Here is a 25720-nt window from a genome sequence, read left to right on the forward strand (position 1 = left end):
TGTCACATCCACTGGGTCAGGACCCCAGAGCTCTGAGGCCCTTTCCTGGTGCTCAGAGAAGGCTTTGCCAGAACCTGCTCTTCTCTGCAACTTACACCTGTCTGAGGATGGCAAAATGGCGCTTTCAGCTTGAGGACTGAGTAGCTCTTGGTGGCTTCTTCAGGCACACCGGAGATGGCACTGCCTTCTGGAGGGGATGGCCAGAAAGGACAGGGTGAGGTACCAAATATTACCTGGGATTATGCAGAGCAGGAGTTGGGCTTGAAGTTCCCCATGGCTCTCACTGAGTCAGAGGCATCTCCAGCACCAGCAGTGTCTTGGAGGTCTCCAGAACAAGGGATGCCGGCGCTTGTCTAACACAGCAAAGAGCACAATGAGTTGGAGAAACAGCTCAGTGTTGGCAAGGGCTCCTCTGAGCACAGTATCCAAAGCATCTCCAACCGCTGGTGCAGATGTTGGCATCTTTCTCCTCCCCAAAACCTCCAGGCTGTGCAGGGACAGACAGACCAGGGATGGGCCAGACTGGGGGAAGAGTTACCTGAACGTTGCTAGAGCAGCCCATCTGCCTCACCAGCTCCACTGCTGAGCCATCCAGCCACAGCACGAGCATCCAAAGCACGGATGTGCAACGCTCCACTCGTAGAAAGGCATCGCTGCTTTCTGGTGCTGTCCATAGGGGCTCAGCTTCCTCTTTGCAGGAGCTGATGGAGAGCTGTGTGCATGTGGCCATCTAGGACCCGCAAAGCCTGGGACCAATCCAGCACACACTGGAACCACATTTCAAACCAATTCTCTTTACCAACAGATTCAGCTTTATTGTTATTCTTTTTAACATGATTCTTAGTGCATCATTTCAAATAAACTACCCAACTGTACAAAGAAACGGAGAGATAAAAGAAGAGGTGATAAAATTGGGTGGAGGTTTTTAGTAGTAAGAGCCATCATGGAAAACAGTAGTCCATAGGCTCTCCATTGTTGAAGATCCAAATAAATCTTGTTCTCTTTGTTTAAATAGTGCTGCAAAATATTAACAATAAATGACTGTAGTTAGCAGCTACAGGATCCTTCAAAACTGGAGCTTGGTTAACGTGAACACACCTAGGGGAAAGAAAAGCAATCTGAGATAAAGGACAAAACCAAACAGCAAAATAAATAAACAAGGTATGGGAGGACAGTTGTGGCACTGAAATGCAGTGGAATCATTTCCAGTACGACGGTAAATCATTGAACCACAGGCAGCAGAAAGGAATAGAAACACAAGCCCCCCTTGAAAAGAGCATAGCATATGGATTGCAGAATGGAGGAAGTACGACACTGATGGGCAGTCAGAACTGTTCCCGCACACAAAGGTTCAGCTGGACCTGAAGCATGGCTCCCACCACGCCTCGAACCCAAAGCTGTGGACGGTCAATAGCCACTTGGCCACTCTGTCTGAACAAGCAGGAACAGGAGAGTGCTGTTTCACAGCAAAGCCAGGTGGGATTTCCATCTGAGTGGGAAAAAAAAGGAAAAAAAGAAACCAAAAGCAAATGTAGGCTACTGGATTTTTGCAGATGTCCAGATGGACTGTTCAGGCCCTCCATGGTCCCCAGTGTCTTCTCCGGGCAGCTTAACTTCTCTTGCACACTGAGGTTAAAAACCCACATTAAAGTCTCCTTATATATATATATATATCTATTTATATATATATTCATATGTATATATATTTATATATATATAAAAAGGATAAGGTGACAGAGGGCACTTCAGGTCTCTCCTGCCGTGGGCAGGTGCCTTTCCCACACGCTGTGCTGGAGATGCCTCTCGCATGGTCAGTGACAATCTCACAGAATGACCCCGCTGCGATGCGTCTGCCGAGCACCGCGCTGCTCTCGGCGCAGGGACGCGCTCCCGCTGCTCTGAGCCCTGCTCCCACAGCACTGCTGCTGCCACAGAGCCCGATGCGTCGGCCGAGTTTCTGCGCTGCTGGGAACTGCGTACGTGAACCGGTGGAAACTCCAGGGAGGAGGAGGAAGGAGGGCTGGTGGGAGAGAGCAACCGGGCCCTGGAGAATAAACGTGTCCCTTTATTGTGCAGGCTGCGGTAAGAGGGAAAGAAAAGCCACTGGTGCTGTTGGGGACAAAGAAGAGATGGAGTATCTATGATGCTGAAATGCCAGAGCGTTGCCAAGGAGTGTCAACTAAAGCTTCTTTGACTTCTTTCACTAGAGCAGTCACCGTGTCATACACTTCTATGGTTTTGTTTGTATGATTTCCTAGATAAAATTGTGCTCATTGATCTAGTCCAGGAGCGCAAAGCACCGCCGGTTCATTCCCCCTGCATGCACGTTCCTTGTTAAGTGTTCTGCTCTATTATGTCCTTTTCCACCTTACAGCTAACAGACATATGCCCTTGGCTCAGAGAAGGGCTGGAATGCGTCTTCCGCAAAGCAATGTCGTCAGCTTCCACCTTGAAGAAGCTGGTCTCAATTCTCTCCAGGTCATCTGTCCCGACTTTGATCTTCATGCACAGCAGGTTGATGTATGTCTCGTAGCGGCTCTTCTGCAGGGGGAGAGGGAACAGACAGAAAGCCTGTGAACAGGGACAGGCCATGCGTGGAAAGCAGTGGCAATGCCATCTGCTACTGCAGGAAAACACATTCCATATTGTCAGCACCCCACTATTCTTGCCCTACAATGCCTGCTCCAAGCAAAGCCTGAGAAGGCTGATCAGAAAGGGGATGGCTGTGCAAGCCTTTCCTGCTGCTCTGACAGGTCTTGAGTGCAGCTCTGATTGTTTCAGGTGTGCACCGGAGGCAGATGCAGACAACAGATCCACTCCTTCCTGCCTCAGGACATTCAGAGTCTCCACACTCCTTCCTGCCCTTCTGGGAACTCCATGACAACGTCTGCACCGAGCACACAGAGAGCTTCCCTCAGGTGGTATGAATCCCTCTACCCACATTGCTTCCATCCACAAAGTGATCCTCACTCCTAAGTCATGCCCTCATTGCTCTCTACTGTTGCAGGCATCTCCTCTGCATGACACTGTTATTCCAACACTAGATGGGACCTCTTTTCACAGACTTATGTAACACCCCACTCCTTTATTCTAATATCTCAGAGGAAGCCTACACTCGCTTCTCTGTCACCACAGGGAAACAAGCATTTCTAGAGCACATCTCATGAAACTGACGAGATGAATCACGCTCTGGAAGTGCCAGCTTCTTGCAGGCTGAAAAGCTTGGACGGAGGCTTCCCTTTTGCAGGCACTGAAAACAAAATGTCTGCAAAATGGGGTGGCTGCAGGCAGCTATCTGGAGGGCTGTCACAAACACAGCGGCCACAAACTATGGCACTGCAGATTCAGGCTGGAGATGACAAGATGATCTTTCTTCAAGAGGGTGGTGGAGACCCGGAGTGCAGCCAACAGATTTTCAAGAGACGTCCAGAAAATGCCCCTCAGCCCAGGCTAACGCAGGGAATAGCCTAAACTCCTGCCTCCAGCAGTCCCTTCCCCAGTGCCTCTGTGTCAGGATTCCTATCTTGTGCTCAACTCTGTCTGGAACCAAAGATTCCATTTCTCCCATTAAATGCTTTGCAGAGCATTTAGGCTGAGCTCCACGCACCCTCAAAAACTCTGTAATCACCTGTAATGCTGCTTTTGGCTTTATTTACAGAAACAGCTGCAGCAAAACAAGAGTCATTTCCCATGGCTTTTTTATTATGTTGCTGAAAATGGCTGAGGAACACTGAGGATTGAATTACTCCCTTATTTAGGACCTGAGGAAATTTCAAGTTCCATCACAATAAAGGAAGATTTCATTTCTCTCATCAGTTTTCCCCTCCTCAGGTAAGAAATCACAGAGGCAATGTCTGTTCATTCTTTTTTTAGATTTGAAGGAAAACGGTGAGGCTTATCACTGTCACACAGCACGCATCCAGCCCCTGAGTCCTCTCCTCTCACTCCCCCTGGCTCACAGCACCCACTCCAGAGTTCTCAGTTCTCCTCAGTCAGCCAAGATATCATTTTTCACAGAAAAGATGGAAGTTCCTTTACCTCAAAAATTAGGTAATGTTCTTTGAGCCTGTACTCTTCAGCCTCTTTTGACTTGAGGCTCTTCTCTACAGGATGTGATTTATGCTCCGCTAATTCGTCTGCAATCTGCTTCATTTTATTTTCATGAGACCTCAGCTGTTCCTCCTGCCAAGAGAAGCATGTCAGGTATTAAAATATAGGAGTGCAACACCTGCCTGTTGGTGTGGGACCTGTGTCTGCAAGGATGTACGCCCTGAAGGATGCAGCCCAGGGCACGCAGCGTATTTGTAAATTCATCTGGTAACGAGCAGCTGAAGCACAGGTACCTGAGGAAGATCAAAACTCATGTGCCAGCACCTGGACATCACAAACGTGAAATCTCTGCATCCTTCAATATGCAGGCAGTGCCTTCAGAGCCTCTGCATCTGTGCCCTCTGGAGAGAAAGCACCCTCCCAGTCTGGGCTCTGACACCTGCTCAGAAGGCAGAGCTGCATCCCTACCCAGATCCTTTCAGGATGGCCTCTCCCTTCTCCTTTGCTGAGGGCAGTGTGTCCCCCCTGCTTGGAATGTTCGGTGCTCCCCAGACACTGCAAACAAGAGCTTCTCTTCAGGTGGCAGCTGCCCACTGCACTTGGCTAACAGAGCCATGCTCTGCTGCGCTGTGCCCCACACTGAGCAAACCTTCCCCATCAGAGGGACTCTCAGGCTCTGTAGCTTTCCAGCCTGAGAAAGAACAGGCTGCCACCTCTGGGTGCCATGTTATGAAAGAACAGGGCCTGCTGGATTCAGCAGCACTTGTTGGTTCAACCCTGCTCAACAGAAAGCTGCTGGGAGGTGATGGACAGCAAGCAATAAACAAGACCAACAACCGTACAGGTGAGTGTGCGTGCATAGCGATCATTTATGTTCACTGCAAAGGAAGCATCATCCACACACCAAAATTCACCATGGTTTGTCCAAATCACCCACTCTACTTGCCTGCTCCTGCCCTGTAGACAGTGTGTGCTGCTTTGAGCACCTGCACGCGTCAACCAGGCAGAGCTCGAGGAGCTGCAGATGTGCTCAGCCTGAGCTGTGTGCTTATGCCTGAGCATCAGGCATTGCATTGCAGCTCCTCTCACACTTTACCTGACACAGCTTGGTCATGGACGAAGGCAGAAGTGGGCGGCAGAACTTCTTCATGGAGCAGATTGCAGCTGGGAAGGCTGGGGCAGAGAAAATGGCAGCAACAAGGTTGATTCGCAGGATCCAGGAGAGCATTTCTTCCTTACTTCTGTTACAAAGGAGATGAGAAGAGAAGGCAGTCTCTAAGTGCTCCTAACCAGGACTGGCTCCAGACAGCCCTGGAGCCACCTTTGCCCTTGCTTTGCATCCATTCCTGGGCTGTCACCTTGTGAAGGGGAACACACTGGCTAACTGGCTGTTCTGCAGGGCTGTCCCTGAGAGTCCTGCCCTCCTTGGCAGCTCCAGTTATAGGAGCTGGGCAGGGGCTGGTGGCTGGTGGGTATTTCACTCTTTGGAGCCACACAGCAGAGGTCCCCTGAAACATGCAGCCCTTAGATGCTCATGGGACCCAGTCCAGGGTTTCTCATCAGACCAGTTTAGCATTGCTCCCAGCAGGCTTCAGGTGGGCTTTCCCTGCAGAAATCCAGATGCCGTAGCCGTACCCTGACGCTAATGCCCCACCCCAGCTTCAAGCCAAGCTCCCTGATGGCAGCTGGCGGCAACGGAAGCATCAAGCAGGAGACAACTCAACCACACCTGACACTTGTTAATAAAGCAGCTTTCCTCTGTAACAGACTAAGGAAAGAAGAAGAAATGGCTTGGCTGAGGAGTTCGTTAATGATCTTTAGCACTTTTCCCATCAGAGGCCGATGAGAACTGTCAGCTCCTTGGTTCATCGTACCTTGTGGATTTTCTCCTTTCTGCAGACCGACAGCACACATCAATCGGGAGAGCTGCAGTGAGGACGCACCCACACTGCGGACAGTGGGGCAGCGTCTGGAGGCCCAGCGGTGGTTTCGGGCTGGCCGGCAGCTGCAGTCCCTGCTGCTTGCAGTTTGGCAAGGTCAGCTCTGCGTGGGCACCCCACAGCTAGCACTGGCGTGTCACTTTTGGGTGGTATTTAAAGCACATTATGAAACGGGAGAGGAAGTCACGTCCCGCCTCAGCCCTTCACCTCCGTTGTGCCCTGCCCCCGTGTGTGAGCTGACGGCGCAGCGCGGGAGAGGCCGTGCTGGCAGCTGCAGCTGTACTTACGGAGCCTGGAAGAGGAAGACTCTCCAGTCGGCTGTCTTCAGCTTGAGCACATTGGACTTCTTGCTGTAGTCAGAGGCTTTTGTGGCTAAGGCGTGGTGCACACGGATGGCATTTTTCAGATCCACTTCAGAGAGGTCTTTGTCAGGTTTGTATTCATCCTGTGAAGAAGGAACGTTAATTGGATAATGACTGTGCTAACATTTGTGGGCTACTTTAATGAACCTGCCTTTCTCTGTGTGCTGTAATCACAGAGTACCGAGACCAGGAAAAGCACTGCTTTGTACAGTAAATGCTAGGAGCTGATAATGATAATAATTAACATCTGGCAACTTCTTCCATCATTAAGTTCACTGGGAAGATGTGAAGAAGGAGATGAAAGTTTTAAACATAATTATCGATAGTTCTCTCTAACACGGCACATGCCTGAGGCTTTGGGGGAAGACATGAGACAGGCTGGCTTCTGCAGAGTTTCACCTTCTGTGCACAGCACATGCCGAAGTGCAGCTTCAAGCCCACAGAGGGCTTCATGGGCACTTGGCAGATCGAGCATGCTTGGTCCATACTCGGCCTCCCTCGAGTGTGTGTGACACTTTGGCACACTCTTTCATGTAATTAGTTACACAGACACTCATAAACTGTAATGGTGCTCCCTGTATTCTTGCTGTACTTTCCCTTTCGGAGGATAATTTCACACAACCAGGGAGTACAGAAGTAACTATATGTGTATACATTTATGAACATACAGAAAACAATACTGAAAATCCGGGCATGGCACTTTTTAGGAAAAAGAAGAGTGTAGCCAACCCTGTGCTCTCTGGATGGAGATCATCACCGGATGGAGATGCAGCTACTTAGAGAAGTAAAAAAAGAATCCCTCTCACTCTGCCCCTCACTGGCTCAACATCTGGTCCACTAGTGAGGCAAGATGATGGATGGGTGGATGGATGGATGGATGGGTGGGTGGGTGGGTGGGTGGAAGGATGAACAAGTGGATGTGAGAAAACCTGACCATAATTAACCTCCCCCAAACACTCAGCTCTGGTTGGTGAGAACTGCAGGTTTGTGCTCCCTGACCTTGACTAGCCTCATGATGTGGTTGTATGGCTGTGCTGCCACATAGAACTGTGGGCAGAACTGCCTTTTTGGATGGCTACTTAATCTGCTGTGAAATGACCGTGTCAGAGCCCAGACCAGGGCAGGGTATCTCTGGAAGGGCCTACCTACAGTGCAAACTTACAGCACTGCGTGATGTTGCCAAGCCCAGCCAGTAAGGATGTTCTTTGGTGCTGGGTCACATTAGTTTCCCCTCTGCAGCTCTTTAGAACACAAGGGTCCTGCACACCCTAGCCCATGGATGTGCCTCCCCAGAGCCTTGCTCCTGATGGGAAACAGGCTTCTGAAGTCTTTCCCTCCCTTCTTTTCTGGAGCAATCATCCCTACTAGAAGGGTGGCTGCTGTACTGTGCATGATGCTTGGCTTTGTGCACAGAAATGCTATGGCACAAAGGGCCCAGAAAAATCTGGCACAGGTTCCTGCCTCAGGTAACTGCCTTTTTGAGGGCGAACCACAAAGAGAAGCCATAGCTCTCCAGCACAGGAAGAAGTGGGTGCTGCAGGCTCCCTGTGTTCCGTGTGACATTCAGACGGGCTGCACCAAGGGCGGTACAGACAATCTTTCTGCAGTGTGCTACTGTAGTGTTACTTGCTTTGGAGCTCCTCAGAAATGCAAGCCACAGCTCTATGTCTATGTTTGGCAGAGCTGATTGCAGGAGTCACACTGAGGGTTTCAGTAGCAGTGGGCGGTGAGGATTGGGCAGTGAGACATTAAGGGAAGAAAAACAAATACTTTGACTTAGGAGGACCTGTGTGACCTATCTAGATGCTCCTGGTCCAGCAGGGGGACTGAACTAGATGATCTTTCAAGGTCCCTTCCAATCTCTGATATTCTGTGATTCTGTGATACGTTAGTTCACCTGTCAGCAAACAGGTGCACGAGGGAGATCATACTGCCATGCTACAGAGACACATTCAAGTCTGGATGCTTTTTCAAATCTGAAACTCCTGGGATCTGAAGAAAAAGAGACTGGGAGTGCCATGATCTCTTATTTCAGGATAAGATTTCTCAAAACGTGGTATGAGTAGCTGGGCTTAACAGCATGCAACAAGAAACTGCCAGAGCTACAGGCTGGTCTGACTAACGCAGATCTTTACCCTAAACCAGTTGCTGCCTCCACCGACACCAGGCTGATGGGGATCAGTAGATGTGTAATGAAAAGCCAGATCTTTTCTACCACCTGGGCCCACGCGATCTGCATCAGGTTGAATCAAGCAGGTTCTTTGCCTTGTGCCTCCCTGCTGGTGGCGAGGTGCGCAGGAGTGCATGGTGCTGCAGGCTCACTTCTGCACAGGCCAGCCATGCCAGGAAGCTCATTTCAATGCCTGTGCTGCAGAGTTCAGCAAGATATGTACTGCTACTGAGGCAGGGAGATCCGTGTCTGCATTCTCCACAAGCAGCTCCAAGGTTGTGTGATGCCACGTGGTCAGCAGGAGCCTTCACAGTGCCCAGCACTTACACTGCTGTGCAGCCTCCCTGCCAGAATAATCCCACTGCCCTCCAGCAAAGTGGGTGAGTTCTGCTTTGAAGCCTCCAGAGTCTTCTCTGCATCTTACCTCAGTATCTTCCTGAGTTTTGATGGAAATGGAAGCTTGTTTTTAAGCAAATGCTGCTGAAGGAATGTCCAAAAACCTAAGTGTAACATGGTTGCTTCCAATGAAAGAATTCTGGCTTAAATTTCAAAGAAAATTGATATATACTAAAACATAAACAATGTCCTGCCATGTTTGGAGGAACTGCAGGCAATGTTTTCTCCCTGCTGTCATACGCTAGTTTTACTCTCATCTTTTCCAATTATGGTGCTATTTTTCCACATATTTTCAGGCAGAGAGATCAGTGTGGTACCACAGTGCTGCTGAATTTATGCCTTCTGTGTCCTGCATTGTTCATATAAGCACTTGTCATGGGGCAGCAGGCAAGGTGCGATCTGCTCTGCCTGGGGGATGCTGTGTCATCCCACCTTCAGAATGCTTTGGGGACATCTTCTGCCGGGACTGAGCCCACGTGTGGGTGTGAGGGTTTTCACAGCCCCTCAAAAATCATTTCATTCGCTTTCAACTTCAGTGCTGATGATGTAGACAGGTCCCCATTCACCCGTCCCTCCTGCATAAAAGGCTCTGCATGAACATGCAAAACTATCCCTTGCCTGGACGTACTTTCTGCTATAGGAGTGTTCCACGATGGCCTTTGTTCAGTCTCTCCACTGCTGCCCCCTCTCATGAGCAGTGAGACACAGCTCGTAGAAGCTTGCTGTTAGTTTTCTTCAAGAAAGGGCATCTCTCTCTTGCACGTGTGTTTGTAGGACACCTGGATGGGTGAAAGCCCACCGTCGATTCTGCTGCCCTCCCATCTGAATGGCAGTGATTGAATATGGGCATGGAGCTACAGGGATTTTACCCTACAGCTCGCAAGAGGTTTTCCTCATTTTCTTCAGCTGGCATGCACTGTATCCAATGAGGAAAGCTAAGCCCTGTTCAGTCTGGCCAGGAACACGGCACTCCAAGCAAGGTCTGTCTGCATGGAACGTATCTGCAGCCCGGCGCAGCGCTGGGAACTGCCCCATGGTGGCAAGCACTGGGACCCAGAGCCTTTCCAATACTTCCACACAAAAAGCACCTTCTGCATTCCTCTCAACACTCCTCTACCTGTGCTGATTAAAGGCTATTATCCCCATTTCACAGAGCTGAAGTAAGTTGCCAAAGGCCATAGAGTGAATCAATGCTAACTGTGGATTAGAGTGCAAGAGAGGTGTGCCCTACTCACAAGCCTGCATTTCTTCCTCAGGTCTCTGCTGCATCCCTTTAGGGAATCAAGCAATTGCTTCAGCAGGCTGTGCTAGAACACGCTAACCCAGAAATTAACACTGGCGAGTCAATGACATGCCACATCTTTACATCAGCAAGTTTGTGGCTGCTGCCTGAACTGCTTCTAACAGACTGCCTTCTACTCATCCACCACTTCTTGGCCTACCTTATGCCCACTCTCTCTGCATCTTTCTGTTCCCTCCTTCTATGTGTCTATCTCCCCAAGCCCTCTCTTTCACTCTCCCTTCTTCCCACTCTCCTCTCTCTGTGCCTCCCTTCTAGCCAGCTTGTTCCTCAAGACTTACCTGCATTGCCTTCTGAGAGCTTCCTATTGAAGATGAGATCTTTGGTTCAGCATGAGCAAAACGTTGGAAGAGCCTGAACCAAGTCCCATGTGTCTGGAAGCAGGTGAGTTCTCCTCTGTTTTGAAAATCTCTTCTGAGAGAGTTGTGCTTGAGCCAGGTTCTATCTTATGTTTATCTACAGGCATCTTCCACTGAGAGCTTAGGAGTCAAGCACCCAGTTTCCTTCCTGTATTGTGCAACTCTGCAAACTACCCATAGGCAAGAAATTGTACTAGGAATCAACAGTGTGTGTTGAAGTTTACAGCACTCTGTTGTGATTCTAAAAATGCTCTGAAGTTGCAGTGCAAGGACTTAGTCTTTGTGGCCTCATCTTTTTGTCCTCCCTCTGCAAAGCCCAGTCTACAGCCAAACCCAGCCCGGGGAGTCCTTTTAGGAGGTCCATATGCAGTCTAACAGCAGCTCACGAGTAAGAAATCTCTCCTTGCTCAAATTCTTTGCTGAAATTTTCTTCAGATTAATTTTTTATTGTTCCTTATGCGGTTTCCTTGGGACATGTTTTGCTTCTTCAGCCCTTCCTGGTAAAGAAAGCACTCAGTCTTTTAACCATTTTCTCCTGAAGGTCACCAAGATAAACACATTAGCCTTCTAACAGCCGTTTACCTCTGTGTATCTCATCCTCACTCTCTTTTTAAATGGCAAACTCCTAACACTAACAAAACAAGCTGTGTTAGTGAAGCAGTCTGGACAACCACCGGCCATGTACAGAAAGCAAAAGCCAATCCCCCACACCACCAGCAGCAATGACACTCTGTCTCATGGCTTCTTCTAGTGTTGTCCTAACAGTCAGAGAATCTTCAGCAAACTAGATTTTGTTCCAGACTGGCAAGAAAATTGTATCCTGACAGTGTATTCCATTCAAAATGTATGCTCCCTCAATAGACTCATCCCAAGAGATACGACCTAAAAGTGATGGGTGAAAAATTACTGAATCACAGAATTCTAGGTATGGGAAGGGACCTGTGCTGCTCACTGAGTCCAGCTCCCCTGCTGAACCACTTCCCTACAGCAGGTTACACAGGAAAATGTCCAGGTGGGTTTGGAATATATCCAGAGGAGACTCCACCACCTCTGTGAGAAGTTTGTTCTTTTGCTCTGTCTCCCAAAGTAAAGAAGTTCTTTCTCGTGTTTAGACGGAACTTCCTGGGCTTCAATTTGTGCCTATTGCCCTTTGTGCCTTGCTGGACAGCACTGAAAAGAGCCTGGCCCCATCCACATGGTTCCCACCCCCTAGATATTTATAAACACTGAAAAGATCTCCAAATTCATTTAAATCCAACTACTTCCTGTGATACTGGTAGAACAGCAGGTTTGTTGTTTTTTCTCAGAAAAACTGTCAAAAAAATCAAAAGGTGCTTGCAGCTTTGTTCTAGATAAATCCTTGTGTGTAATCCACGGTCAGCATGAGGATCCCTTCACTGGACTCTACACACACACCTGCACTAATTCTGGGCCGTAAGAAGAGTGCCACTGACTTGAAGTTGGCCAAGCTCAGAGTGCTGGAAAAAGTTTTGTGCGCTGCAGCTTCCCTCAGCTGCAGGAGAGAGTGACAAGGCTGTTCAAATACCACATAGCAAATTACAATTAGCTGCTGCCAGATTTCCATTGGCTTTGTGACATGTGCCATAGGATGTGGCAAAACACGAGAAACATTGGGGTGTGCTAGGAGCTCTGAGTCATAATTCCGTGCTGCCCTGAGGATCTTTCTGCCTCTTATATAATCCAGTGTTTGTTTATTCTTATTGCTTTGGAGATAATACTGCAATACGTAGGAACATCTACCCACAGGGAGTGCTGTTTCAGCAAGGTGAGTTCAGTGGGTTACTTCACTGCTTTTGCAACTGAAGTAGTTCAGACCTAGTTCAGTGGGTTATGCAGCTTCATGATGAACACACATTTGGCATCCCTGGCTGGCTCTCACTAACATTCAGGTGAGGCCTTATCCAGGCTCCTTATATATTCCCACAGGAAAGACTACTCATGGGAATCCTCCTAGCATCCTTCAAAGACAGAGAGATGAATGCCATAGAATGCAGGAATGGTCTTCCATGGTGACTCTGCTTCCCATGAGGACCCAGTCTTTATACTCAAGATGGCAATGGAACTGGGGAGCTGGAGAAAACTCTATGGAACAGAGTGCAGGAAGTGTCACTTTGCAGCCAAAGACAAAAAGCTTTAAGCAGGGAGATGTTCATATCAGACTCACGAGAGATAATTATGCTCAGATCTATTCCAACAAACAGAACAATAATCAGGACAATATTGGTCTGACAGCCTGCCTCTTCAGTTCCCTGAATTCCATCCTATTGCATCTATTCCATATATGTTCTACTCCTCAGCATCCTCTGCTTACTTACATGTCTTGCTTATACATCTGCACAAGTACAGCCTCTATATTTCCTCTTTCGTATTTCCTCCTATACAACTCACTTTTAAGGCTGTGAATGGCACCATCAGTGTGAACACCACCATCAAAGATGATGGCATTCTCCAGTTCTATATACCGGTCTCTGGAGGAGTTCTGTTTATGTCCATGCATGCATTACGACATAGATTCACCTCTACTCGCATGTATGGGCTTCCTAAAGAATGACTGCTTTGGAGACAGCATGAAACAGCAAATGGGATAGTCCACCACAGTTACCTTTTGTAAATAAAGGATGGTCCCTTTAAGCACAGCATAGAATTTCTTCCAACCTCTTCTTCCTCTGGGAGCTAAAAAAAATGAAGAATATCTAATTATACACATCTGCTTCTGACAGCACTGCTTGACTTTCACATGTTTTTGCAAAACCAACCCTTTCCTGACCACCAGAGGCGTGCATTTATGCCCACATCTCATACACCTCCAAGCTACTGTTTATGAATCGTTTATCTGCAGGGAGATGTCAGTTTGAGAGACGTGGCTTGGGAGATGAAATCTCCCAGTGAGAACACAAGCAGCTCAAAACCAGAGATGAGCTGGTACAGAGCTACCAGTGGACATGTACAGGAAGTCTCTGCTCCTCCAAATCCAGGTTCCTGTTCTTTGGACGATATGCTTGAGGAGCAGAGACATTCCCCGACTTCTCTGGTTCAGATGAGTTAGGCAGACATACCCTGGCTAAAACAGCTTCTCTCCACTGAGGAGGGAACTTTACCACCCACAGTCTTGATGGACTTGGTGAAAAAAAGCTTGCTGAAAACTGGAGAGGGGTGGAAGATGGGCCTGACTACATCACAAGAGAGCTGGTCCTCCAGGCATGGGCTACTAAGAAAGTGCTGGAAGCAAGGGAGGCCTTTGGTGGCAATCCTCTCTACTCAAGGTTTCAATTGGCTGCAATGAATGGGGCATCTATATCAGCAAAAGTAGTCATCCAAGATTTAATTTCATTAATCACTGCTCATTAACAGTTCCCAAATATAATTCCATTTACTTTTCCTGTAATACAGAATACTGACAGCAGAGCTATGAAGCAACTTGTTGCCCAGCAGCCTGCATACATGGCAGCATATAGACAGGACCAAAACTTTGAAGACCAGATTGTCCCCAGAGTCAGCCTGGGGGGACAGATCTTGTGAACTAGCCTTGCCTGTTGCTCAGAGTGTAGGGTTTGGGGTTATGCCCATGAACAGGATGGAAGACCAGGTCTATCTGTGTGGGACAGGCACTGCTAGTGTCCTTGGCAGTGAGAATGCCTCAAAACACCCTCCTTGCCCTGTGCACTGGTGCTTATGCATCTGGGGGTCTCTTTTGTGTTCCCTGGGAGATAGTGAGAAAATGCCGCTCCGGTGGGAGAGCCAGGGAGAAGGCTAGGGCAAGGCTTTGTGACTGCCTGGGGCACGTCTCCTGTCCCATTAACACATACTTCTCTTCCCATCCATGTCTGCATGGGTTTTGCGCGTGAGGACACCGTGCTTGTAGGTGACTGCATTCAGCGCTTGGGGGATGTCCAGGAAGGGGTTGCTGCTGTCAACAATCCTTGTCACTTTCTTTGCACTGGCTCCAAATTTGTCGTCTACCAGCTCCGAGAGCGATTTCCTCAACTCGTCCTCATCACTTGGAAACAAATTCAAAGAAGACATTGAGTGGAGGACACATGGATTGGGTCACAGTGTGCCCTATCTGCTTTGGTCTTACAGGGAGTTAATTTATTATAAGACTAGCCAAAAAAGAAAAGGAAAGGAGACCCAGGGACTGTAACACACCAAGTGTGCCAATGGTGATGATCTACATAGAACTGGGAGGAGTGTGAGTGGCAGGTAACTGTCCCAGAGCTCCCACTGTTAGGTTACTGAAAATGCTAAAGGGTTAAGAGCCTGTCTGAACAGCAGGAGTCCGCAGACACTGCACTGCTGAGCACTCTGTGCCTTTCACAGGGAGAGTCCCCTACTCCCAGCCTCACATTCACAGCTTTGGGAGGTCTTTTGCTGAAGACCAGGTACGACAGGGGTTTATCAGCTTCTCCTTGTGAGACAGTTGCTGGGGCCTCCTAGATACCAAAGGAGGAATGTTTTCTGCATCTCTGAGGCACAAAAGCTCCACAGATATTAGGGAGATGGGGCACTTGGTCAAACAACTACAAACTCTAGAATAGGCTATGCATCCATCTCCATTTGTGGCCGGGAGACTTCAAGAAATGCTGGTGATTTCCATGAAAACCTGTCCTCGCACATCTCCTACTCCTGGATTCTGGACAGCAAGGGTTGGGCAGCTCAGGGAAACACTCAGTGACTCCTCCAAGCTTGCTTCTTCCTATTTGAAGTAAAATTTAAAGTAGCACACAGAAACTAGAACATGTATGGGAAATGGTATTTCCCCAGCGTTCCCGGACATTAAGGAGGACAGCGAACAGGGAGTTTCTGCCTTGTGTCACACACGGTGGCATCTAAATGTCCTGACTAGATTAAATCAGGTTAGATCGGGTTGGGATCAAACCTCAAATGTGCGAGCAAGAAGGACCTGGGGGTCCTGGTGGATGAAAAACGGGACATAAGCCAGCAGTGCTCTCTTGAAGCTTGGAAGGCCAACGATATCCTGGGCTCCACCAGAAGAAGGGTGGCAGCAGGGACAAAGAGGTGATCATCCCCATCTACTCTCCTCTTGTGAGGCCCCATCTGGAGTACTGTGTCCAGGTCTGGAGCCCCCAGCACAAGAAAGACAGAGAGCTGTTGGAGAGGGTCCAGAGGAGCCACAAAGATGAGCAGGGGGCTGAGCACCTCTCCTATGAAGTCAGGCAGAGGGAGCTGGGCTCATTCACCTGGAGAAGAGAAGGCTGTGAGGAGAACTCATTGCAGCCTTCCAGTATTTTAAAGGGGATTATAAACAGGAGGGGAATCAACTTTCTACTTGGGTGGACAGCGATAGGACAGGGGGGAATGGTTTTAAGCTCAAGAAGGGAAGGTTTGGATTGCACAGCTGCACACAGGGCTGTGGTCCATCTGTGGAGGTGTCAAGGCCAGGTTGGATGGGGCCCTGGGCTGGTATTAATCTTGCAGGTTGGTGGCCCTGCCTGCAGCGGGGGGTTGGAACTCGATGGCCCTCGGGGTCCCTTTCAACCCAAGCCGTTGTGCGATTCTATATCCCACTACCTGGGACGCGAGCGCCTACAGCACATGGCTGGGCGTCGTAGGCAGGGATGCTTCACCGCCCAGACGGCCACAAAGCGGCGGCAGAGGGAGCGAGGCACCGTCGGGCCGGGCGCTGCCGTCCAGCACCATCCTGGCGTCCCTCCGGCAAGCCGGGCCGCTGGCTGAGCGCTGCCCGCAGCGCCCGCTGCAGTCCCGCACGGCGCGGCCGGGCGGAGCGACGGGGCTCCCTCTGCTGACCGCGGCCGCCCGCCGAGCGGGCCTGCGTCGCCGCTGCGGAGCCGGCTCCGGGGCTTTGCTCGCAGATTCGCCCTAAGATTGTTGTCACAGCGCTACCCGAGCCGGCCCCGCGGGGACACCCCGCCCAGGGGTCCTGTGGGACTAAGTTCTGCCCAGGCATTCAGAGGGAGGGAGAAGCGAGCCGCCTCCAGGCACTTCTCCAGGTGAACGTCGGGCAGTGGATAAAACGGCACAGAAGGTCCCGTTCGGTGCCACGGTGCTATGGAACAAGGCGGTCCTGTGCTGCCCCGTGGCCCCAGGTCTGCCCGGGCTCTCCTCGGGCGGCCGGGCGCTGGGAGCACGCCGCACCTCTGTGCCGGGATCCGGCCGTGCTGCAGGCACACGGCGGCAGCGCAGAAGGGGAAGAAGCGCAGCGGGACGCTGCCCTGAAAGCCGCCGTGAGAGCTGCTCCCAGACCTGTCACCTTTCAGGGCAACGGGAGGTGAGTCTGTTCTCTGTGTATGGCCGAAGGGGAACAGATTTATTTCATTTACTATCTTTATTAATGATTTGGTGGAGGAGACAGAGTGCGTCTCATCAAGTATGACATAAAAGCGGGTTGTGCAGTTGATACTTGGAGAGCAGGGGCACCAGTCAGAGGGATGGGAGCCTTGCTAAATGCAGCACAGAGTGATGCTAAGTACTGCACTGGAGTGGTCCTGCAGGAGGACAGACTGGAACTGACTGGGGAGCAGCTCTGCAGAAAAGGCCCAGGGGTTCCTGGCAAACAGCTGGACAAACATGAGCCAGCAGTACGGCCTGGCAGAACCAGAAGCCAAGAGCACTGTGGGCTGTGTGAACAGTAGCACAGGGTGCAGACTAAGAGAAGTGACCACTGCCCTCGACATCATATAAAGACACAGCAACCAGTACTCGGCCCCAAATACAGGGAAGGCATCAACAAGCTGGACAGCTTAGCACTAGCACGATGCCCAGAGGCTGAAGTACTTGGCTCTTGAGAACTGACTATGGGAAGTGAAATTGCTAGAAAAGAGATGGCTTTGGAGGACCTGATCACAACCTTCCAGTACCTGAGGGGGATACTGAGTAGACAGAGCTGGGCTCTTCACTATGGTACATGGCGGGAGGACAAGTGACAACAGATTTCAACTGGATAAGAAGAAAAGTCCCTCTTGGGATAATTAAGCATTGGTTCATGGACCCAGGGGATTCTGTGTGATCACTACTGTTGCAGGTTTTCAAGATCCATCTGGACAAAGTCCTGAGCATCCTGTTCTGAATTCAGCATTGATCCCACTCCGAGAAGATGCTGGACTGCAGACCTCTTGAGGTCCCTTCAAGCCCAAGCCCAATTCTGTAATTATAGAAGGAAGGGTGTAGAAAATAAGTGAGGTTTCAGTGATCTAAATAACCCTATTTCCTGAGCTCTTTGAGCAAAGATCATGCTCTGAAGAACCTGGACAGGGCCTGCACTTTATGGATGTAGCAGTAAATAAAGGGGACATTCCCATTGTTTCCACTGTGCCTATGGACCCTGCACCCACAGACTGCCACCAACATCCATGTCTGCTTTTCTGTCGAAATGAACCCAGCCTGCCTACATGAGGGACATTGGTGCTTAAGGGCTTGGCAGGAAGCGTTCTGGAAACTTCTAGAGCTAAAAACAGGATTTAAGACCTACCAGCTACACTGAAAAATACTCTCAAATACTTAACATATACTTACATGGCCCACTCCAGCTTCTCATTCTTGATGGAGTTATACAGTGTCTGCAACAAGAACACGCTATTAGCTGTGTCTCTCATGGAAGACATGCCTGGGTTGTGGAGATCACCTCCTCTACACCCTTATCTGTGTCCTCTGTGTTATCTGTGTTCCTTTCCTTGGAAACCGACCTGGAGAAGTATGTACTAGTGAGCAGGACAGCTGCTGTCCTAACAGACCATTTTCTGTCCATGAGTCACACAAGGGATTGGACTGGACATGTCAGCAGCAGAGAGGTAAGGAGACATCCTTGCTCAGGTGCCCATCTGTGATACTTCTGCCTAATTATAGGTACTGCATCTAGAGAATTCTGGCCTACACAAAGTTGGTAAAAGAAACTGGGGTACATGAAGACACCTTCCAATATCTCAGCTCAGGGCCGTGTGGGCTTGTGCACTGCCCTGAGAAGCAGGAGAGGGACAAATAACTTCGGGGTTCAGTTTTTCCAGTTCTTCCTGTGCACAATTCCAGTGACTCCTCTGATGCACTGGGAAAGAAGAAAAGAACTAGGGAATCAGAATGCAGAAGCGGCCTCAATACACAGAAGGGTGTTAGGGTGAGGATAGTGGGAAAGGTTTTATCTAAAGCTCACTGTGACAGCTCTGATGTGGCTCTGGTCCTTTCAACTTCCTTCCATACTGTAAAATCCAGACCAGGCTGTGGCAGGCGCAGACAGTTGTGGTGGTGTTAAACCACATAAAAAGAGAAAATACAAACTTTGCAGTGTCTGAGCAATCTCCCTTGGTACTCAGCTAGTTGCACTGGAGCAGTACACTTAATTACATGGAATGGAAGGCAGAGAAAAGTATCTATGCCAGATGGCTATATTTCTGGGGAGTGTTTTGTTCAATATGTTGGCTGGTGCGTCACAGAACTACCATGGTGGAAAGGGACCCCTGGGATACTCTGAGAGCAGATAAATCCCTGGATAATCTCGATAAAACACCAACAGGGAACAGAGCTCTGATGGCTCCCTGCAAGTTAGCAGAAGGTGTCCATTTAGGCTGCAGTTCTTCTAATAAAGTAAATGCATGATGGGAAATGCTGATTGTCATAGGAGGACTAGGTGGCACTACAATAATAATATCAGCATCCCACTGTCTAACGTGTGTCACATTACCTTCAGCAAATCCTTTGCAAAGTCCTTCCCATCGTTGAGCCCATCCAGGTTTGTTATGAACTGTTGACACGACATCTTTTTGCCAATGTTCTGCAAGGCAAAGAAGCAGCTTATTAAACTTCTGGAAAGTTTTGACTTCAGTGAGACTGTTTTTTAAAGAAATATTTTATATATAGTAGCTCAAAGCTAGAAGGGGGCATTCTGCTCTGACTTTCTGTTGGGCTCTTTGATTTCTTTCCTCATATCCAACAACATTCAAACATTTCAAACTTCTTTTTATAATGATGGAGATAAAACACCTGAAAACAATTCCAGCTCTTGCTCCAAACTCTCTATGTGATCTTATCTAATTTCTGGCCTCCAGGTAGGCCTTGGTACAGAAACTGTGCCTCAAAACTCAAGACAAGTGCTCAGACTCTTGTAAAGTAGTGGAACTTGGGTGGGCCTCAAAGCCTACAATGTGTGAAAATATGTGAGCATGCAGTATCAACATCTGAAGCACTGGGAAATGACTCGTCTTTGATGGAAACGTATTTTTGGTTGCTGTTACAAAGAGATCTAGTGACCATGTGAACTTGCATGCTATGGTGTGTGAGGGCGATGCTTAGATACTGGGACAATCTCATGACTGAAACATCATCGTCACTCATCACCAACTAATGCCACAGTGGCAATTTGGTGCTGGAGCTGCGAGGTCATCTGGCATCCCTGATATCAGTCTGCAGCACCTGTTTTCCCTTACTCCTCAAATAGCCAGGTGAGTCACTTTCTCATCTTGCAAGGGTTGAGGGGCTGGAGGCAAGTGGCTCTTTTCTTTGCCTTCCCCTGCAACCAGAGCTCTCCAGAGGACTGTGACAGAGGTGTGGAGGAGCCAGTGAGTGCTGTAGGGTTCAGAAAAAGGAGTCGGATACTACAAAGAAAGGACAGGTGTTTCTAGCATCACATCACATTGCAGCTTCCACACCCTGGAGTGAGTCCCCAGGAACAGACTCTGTGGTGATAGAGCATGGAGTGCACAGTGCAGTTAGTGAGGTGACATGAGGTACCACCAGTGGTCCTAAGGATCCTGGTACCATCCTGGTGCTTGAATGGGACCTGCATCAAGGTGCTGATAGGGACCTGGGAGGAGGGATAAGAGCAGCTGAGCCAGGACCCCTCTTAGAGATTCGGTGAGAAGAAGGGCCTTGCTGGGAGAGAATAAAGCTGCAGCAGACAACATAGGAGGTGCCATACAGAGAAAAGTGTCTTCTCTGTGCAAGAAAATAACCTCTTGAAAGAAACCAACACCAGAAGCCCAGCAGATCTGAGGGATTTGTCCCCAGGAGAAGGCATCAGCAAAGAGCGAGGCCCTGGGGTTAACCTACAGCAGACACACCATACCAGCCACCTGTGACTGCAGGCGTACTCTTCGGCTGTACAGGGAGCTGGTGCTGCCTTCAAGCAGCTCTGCCTGAAACTCTATAATTATGCCTCCTGTTGGTGCCAGCTCCAGATGAACTGGCACCCCAGAGATCAGGGAAAAGAGGAATAAAGTACTGTAATGAATCTGCAGTGCCTGGGGACTGCAGACGGCACAGTGTGGTGCAGCATGAGGATCAGCCATCTCAGGGGCTACTGCCTAGAACGGGACCCCATAGCTGGCTGCTCTTGCAATCCAGAGCTCTGTGGGGGGTCCAGACACAGGAACATGCAGGGAAGACTGCAGACATGCTGCGTTTCTTCAGCAGGGGAGGGGAAGTTTGTGTACTCGCTGGCTAGTGAACAGTGTGAGTGAGCACGTAAAACCCACAGCAACGAACCTGCAGGATGGAGGAAGGTTGGAAGTGAGGAAGGAATGTTGCCTGAGACCTTGAAGTACCAAACCTGGCTCTTTCTCCTGCATGAGAAGATCTCAGAGCCCAAACTGAGATAGCAGCAGCGATGTGAAAAAGCAGCTAATTGCTGAGCATCCAGGGAAGATGAAATCATACCCTTCCTCTGACAACCAGAAGAGGTGATGAAAAAGCTCCAACAAGGATGTTAACGCTGTGAATCAGCTTGTTGGACCAGTCTGTCAAAGCACTGCAGAACCAGGGGTAGGATACAGGCAGCTGTCAGAAGGATTGTGCACAGGTTGCTGTGGTAGTTCAGACGCAATACCTCACATCAGCAATATCTTAGCACATCAGCTTGCTGCTCCGAGGCACGGGCTGTAGCCAGCTACTCAAATCTATTGCCCTGCAAGTGCTTCCAAGTCAAATCCAGCAGAGCAGAGAAAACAGAAAAGTGCTCCAGGGCCTGTACTTTTCAGCTTCAGTTGATCAATACTTGCAAAGAAACTGTACTATGATCCCAAGTGTCTCATAATGGACAGCAGCAGCACCAGGAACTGCCTGAGCTTTCACATATTACAGTTGTATTCAGCAAGTATGAGGAATCCCAGGAACAATTCTAGAAGGGGATACCAGGAGGGCAAAGTGGGCTGCCTTCCTTCCTATGCAGTAGGACATTCAAGATTCTGCTGACCAGATCAGCAGACCATTCAAGATCAGCATGACCACCATGTGTTTACATAATCTTCCAGGGAAGCAACTGCACACTTCAGACATCAGTGTTCTGATGTTCTATGTCCCTTGGGCAGGGAGATGTATTTTTTAATTTCTGGTCAGACAAATAGATGGGGGCATTTTGCTTTTTTTTATGATACACTGGTCACATATGAGCTAAAAAACAAGCCAGCAAAGCTGCTTCATGGTGCCACATAGCCACTATTTTTGATATGTCCTCCTGGCAGAAAAGATTTTATCCCATCTTAACTTGCTCCAGGCCATGCAACAAAGCGTAAGAAATCACTGTGAGGTGATCACTTGGCACTGTGATTTGCTTAGATGGAGGAGGAGTGAGTGAACAGTGGCTAAAATAGATGAGGAGTGATAGAAAGTCAGATGAATGGGTAGGATGGGTAAGGGAGTGGATGGGCAGAGATAGATGGCTGCGGTGGATGGGAATGGACGGATGCAGAGACAACACACATGACAGTGGTTAAGAGTGTATAAGAATGAATTGGGAAAGATGAGGTTGGTCTGATAGTGGGTACACAGGGCTGATTAACACAGTTCAATTCCTATGTTCACAACTGGGATCTTGCTGCTTCTGTGCCACAGCTGACTCATCCAAGACAACTGCAGTGTTCAGGTTGCCTCTTCCAACCTTTGAAAGACACTGGGCTGTAGCTGAGTGTTATTTGGCTCTTGAAAAGTCATGGCATCAGGAGGCTGGGCAGGTACATATGGGTGAGGGAACACTGAGTGCACGCTGGGAAAAGCCCCGGGAGGAAGAACAGCTTGCTGGGGGCCAGAGGCCATGGAGGGTGGCTTTCTGGCCTGCTCCTTACAGCCCTCCCTCTTAAGGTGTTAAAACATTTGAGCTGGAGGCCCTGGGCATCAAACAGCTACGAAGTGGTGAGTGGAGTGCATCTCCTGTGAGCTCCCCAGCATGAGCACCTGCCCTGAGAAGGCCCTGCTTTTTACTTGGGCTTTCTTGGCCTCTCCCAAATACTCATCTGTGAAAAAAGAAGGGGAAGGTAAAGGGCAGGGGAAGGGAAAAGAGGAATAACACAAAAAACAGAAGCTAAACTTATGCTTCAGCATGAGGTGAGGACTGTTGGTCTCACTGGGCTGAAGGACTTGATAGAGAGTCTGTTTCAGGTTGCAGAATCAAAATCGACCTTCTGCAGAAAATGATCCTGCAGGCTCTGGGTGCCGATGACTGCTGGACCACACAAAGCTGCTCTGGGCAGAGTGCTACCACTCTCTAGGTGGCTTCAGCAGCTGCTTGTAACTTAAAGCCCTTCAGCTCTCAACGCTCTACTGACACAACAGAATCTGTAGCACCAAATCATAAGGTTGGCTTAAAGGAGAATATCACAGGGTTTGTAAGACTAATAGCAATGGCTGTGGGGTTGGGACCTGCGAAGGATCCCATTTCATGATTTTTTCAGTGGCCATGAGAGCTGCTGGTTTGCTTTTTGAATGGAAGGCTTGTCACACCACAAGGTGACTCTAGGAGCTAGGCTTTGGCACAGTACTTGGTACTCTTCAACACAATATAACCTGAATGCTGGTGATGCATAGGTGTTAATTTGTCACTGTCTTTGGGTGGCCAGCTGTTCTGAACAGGGAGAAGGAAGTGCATTGAAAAAGAGACATCCCAAAGCTTTGCATATGAGGGACAAAGATGGAGGAAAAGAGTGCTTTGTTGTGAGATCTCCTGGAGCTCAAATGGCACCAGAGCATGGTACTGAGTTGCAACAACCTGATTTATATTGTAAGGTTTGCAATCCAGCTGGGTTTTAAACAGCAGGAATCATGTAATTCTATAAAAATGGAGCATCTCATTTTAAAGAAGTACATTTCCTGGGCGGTTTGGAAACAGCATCTGAGTGTGCCAGCAGTATTGTTAGCAGTACTAAATCAGAACTCCAGTGTGACCACGTGCAAATCTCATGTTTTAAAGCCAGTCTCGTTACTTTGAGGCTCAGGCTCGGTGTATATCACTGCTGGAATGGAGAAGGAGCCCACTGTGAAGACACTACTGTATACAATCAACCCTTTACCAAAACACCCCCCTTCTCCTAATCCGAGGAATTTCCAACTCTGTGGCAGAGGAAAACACTGAAACAGACATACAATATTACAATGAGAAATAAAAAAATGAGTGATGTGCAATACCATGGCAGCATCTTCAACAAAACAACGGGTGAAAGACAAGTCACACAGCCCCAGGTACCCTGCAGCTTGGGGAGGCTTCTTTGCACAAGGAAAATTTCTTGTGACTCAGATCACCTGCTAATGGGTTGCCGAGGAGTGAAGGACACTGCACAATGACTTAGGAATCCGGACAAACAAAATGCCTTTTTTTTTTTTTTTTATACACAGAAAAAAAACAAGTCAAATGCTAGTGCTTTAAAGCAAAACACTAGAACGACTGCACTTACCACCTGGTAAAGGGTTAAAGAGCAGAAAGAGAGGTTCCAGGAGCAGAAGGAAGAGGGGGAAAAAAAAAAAAAAAAAAAGAGGAGGAGAAGAAATTAATGTTACACAGAAAAAATAAAGAGAAGATTTTTTCAAAGAAAAGCTCAGGCATTTCTATATCTGGTCAAAAGAAAGCTGTATTTTTCCTTGCTTAATTAGCGTGTGATCATTTCTTCTTACCAAACCTATTATCAATGAAAAACGAATGCTTCACAAGTGCACCAGTGGTATCATCACCATTAGGCACTGGTAATGCCTTTGCATCTATGCCACCACAGATGAGGAGCATCCATGTGGTGCCCTCACCTGTACAGTCTGAGGCTCCCTTTAAAGGTGATTATAAACCAGTCTGCAAATAAATCAACGTTATGTCCTACTGCCACCTTATTAAAAGCATAATGAAGAGAAAATCAGGGCAAGTCTCTGAAGATGCACGATGAATTGTTACCAGTTGGAAGCAGAAGAGGACTGTGGTAATACAGCTTGGAAATCAATGGGGCTGTGGGGCAGAAAAAGGGACTAGCATAGGTTTCACATGTGCAGTCTGCAGTAACAAGCCTTCTCCACTCCGTGGCTCCATGCCTAAGTTCTCAGAGGTGAAAGAAGGAGCTTCAGTGAGCTGAGACTCAAGCAGCTCCTCTAGCCCTGGGCACAACCTGCTGCAACACTCTGTGTGCACCAGAAGGCTGGACAGCAGGAAGGGCAGCAGCCCCTGCGGCCTTCCGCAGCAAGCAGGGCACAGCCTCTGCACTCCCTGCTGCACGTCACGGCCATCCAGCACAACTAGTGAGACCTATGCCCAGGCCCACCTCTCCCTCTGCAGTGACTCTTCCTCCCATTCTGCTCTCTTTGTTACACATTAGCAACAACCCAGCTGACCTTTTAGGAACAAATCCAATCTATGCACAGCTGTGAGAAGATATCTCACAGCCTCTGCGGTTTTCCAGTCGCACCTGTGGGCAGTAAGCTCTGCTCGCCCTGCTCTTTGTCTGATGTGATGCTCTCCAGTTGCTGTCTGCAGTGTCTTGGGGAACATCTGGGAATTGCTTCACGTTCTGGGAATGAAAGATCAGATCTGGTCCTGTACGAAACTAATGACTCTCTTGCAGCAGTTTTGCAGATGAGGGAAGCCTCGTGTTTCTGCATCAGAAGAAAAAGCAGCACACTCGGAGCTGCTGTTTGCTCCACTGCAGAGACCAGTGCTGAATGACCTCCCCACGAGAGCTTCTGGGGCAGAGCTGATGCATGCAGTAGGTTCTGGGAAGAGAGCTGCACTGCCTGTGCCTATGGAGGATAACTGATGTCAGATGTGCCTCTGGCTTGAGCGTGCAGTAATACTAAGAGAAGGGCTGTCCTAGGGCTACGCCTGGCACCCACAGTCCCTATGGAGCTGGTCAAAGTACTTGCGTCCAATCTATCTCGGTTTTCCAGCAGTACACACTGCACAACGGAAAAGACCA

The 25720-nt window shown here is 48.9% G+C and overlaps 1 protein-coding gene across 1 annotated transcript in view; it reads right to left on the minus strand.

The window, feature by feature from the left end:
* Positions 1-2334: 2334 nt before the first annotated feature.
* PSD2 (pleckstrin and Sec7 domain containing 2) overlaps positions 2335-25720 on the minus strand; it is a gene marked incomplete at both ends in the record, with an annotated part of 41839 nt that continues 18453 nt past the window's right edge. The window contains 8 exons of the mRNA XM_079542407.1: positions 2335-2541; positions 4039-4182; positions 5147-5291; positions 6278-6435; positions 13201-13271; positions 14405-14595; positions 18090-18133; positions 19249-19338. Of these exons, the coding sequence (XP_079398533.1) occupies positions 2335-2541; positions 4039-4182; positions 5147-5291; positions 6278-6435; positions 13201-13271; positions 14405-14595; positions 18090-18133; positions 19249-19338 (1050 nt within the window). The remainder of the gene's footprint in view (positions 2542-4038; positions 4183-5146; positions 5292-6277; positions 6436-13200; positions 13272-14404; positions 14596-18089; positions 18134-19248; positions 19339-25720) is intronic.

This window comes from Tetrao urogallus, assembly GCF_951394365.1.
Source record: "Tetrao urogallus genome assembly, chromosome: 14".
NCBI lineage: Eukaryota > Metazoa > Chordata > Aves > Galliformes > Phasianidae > Tetrao > Tetrao urogallus.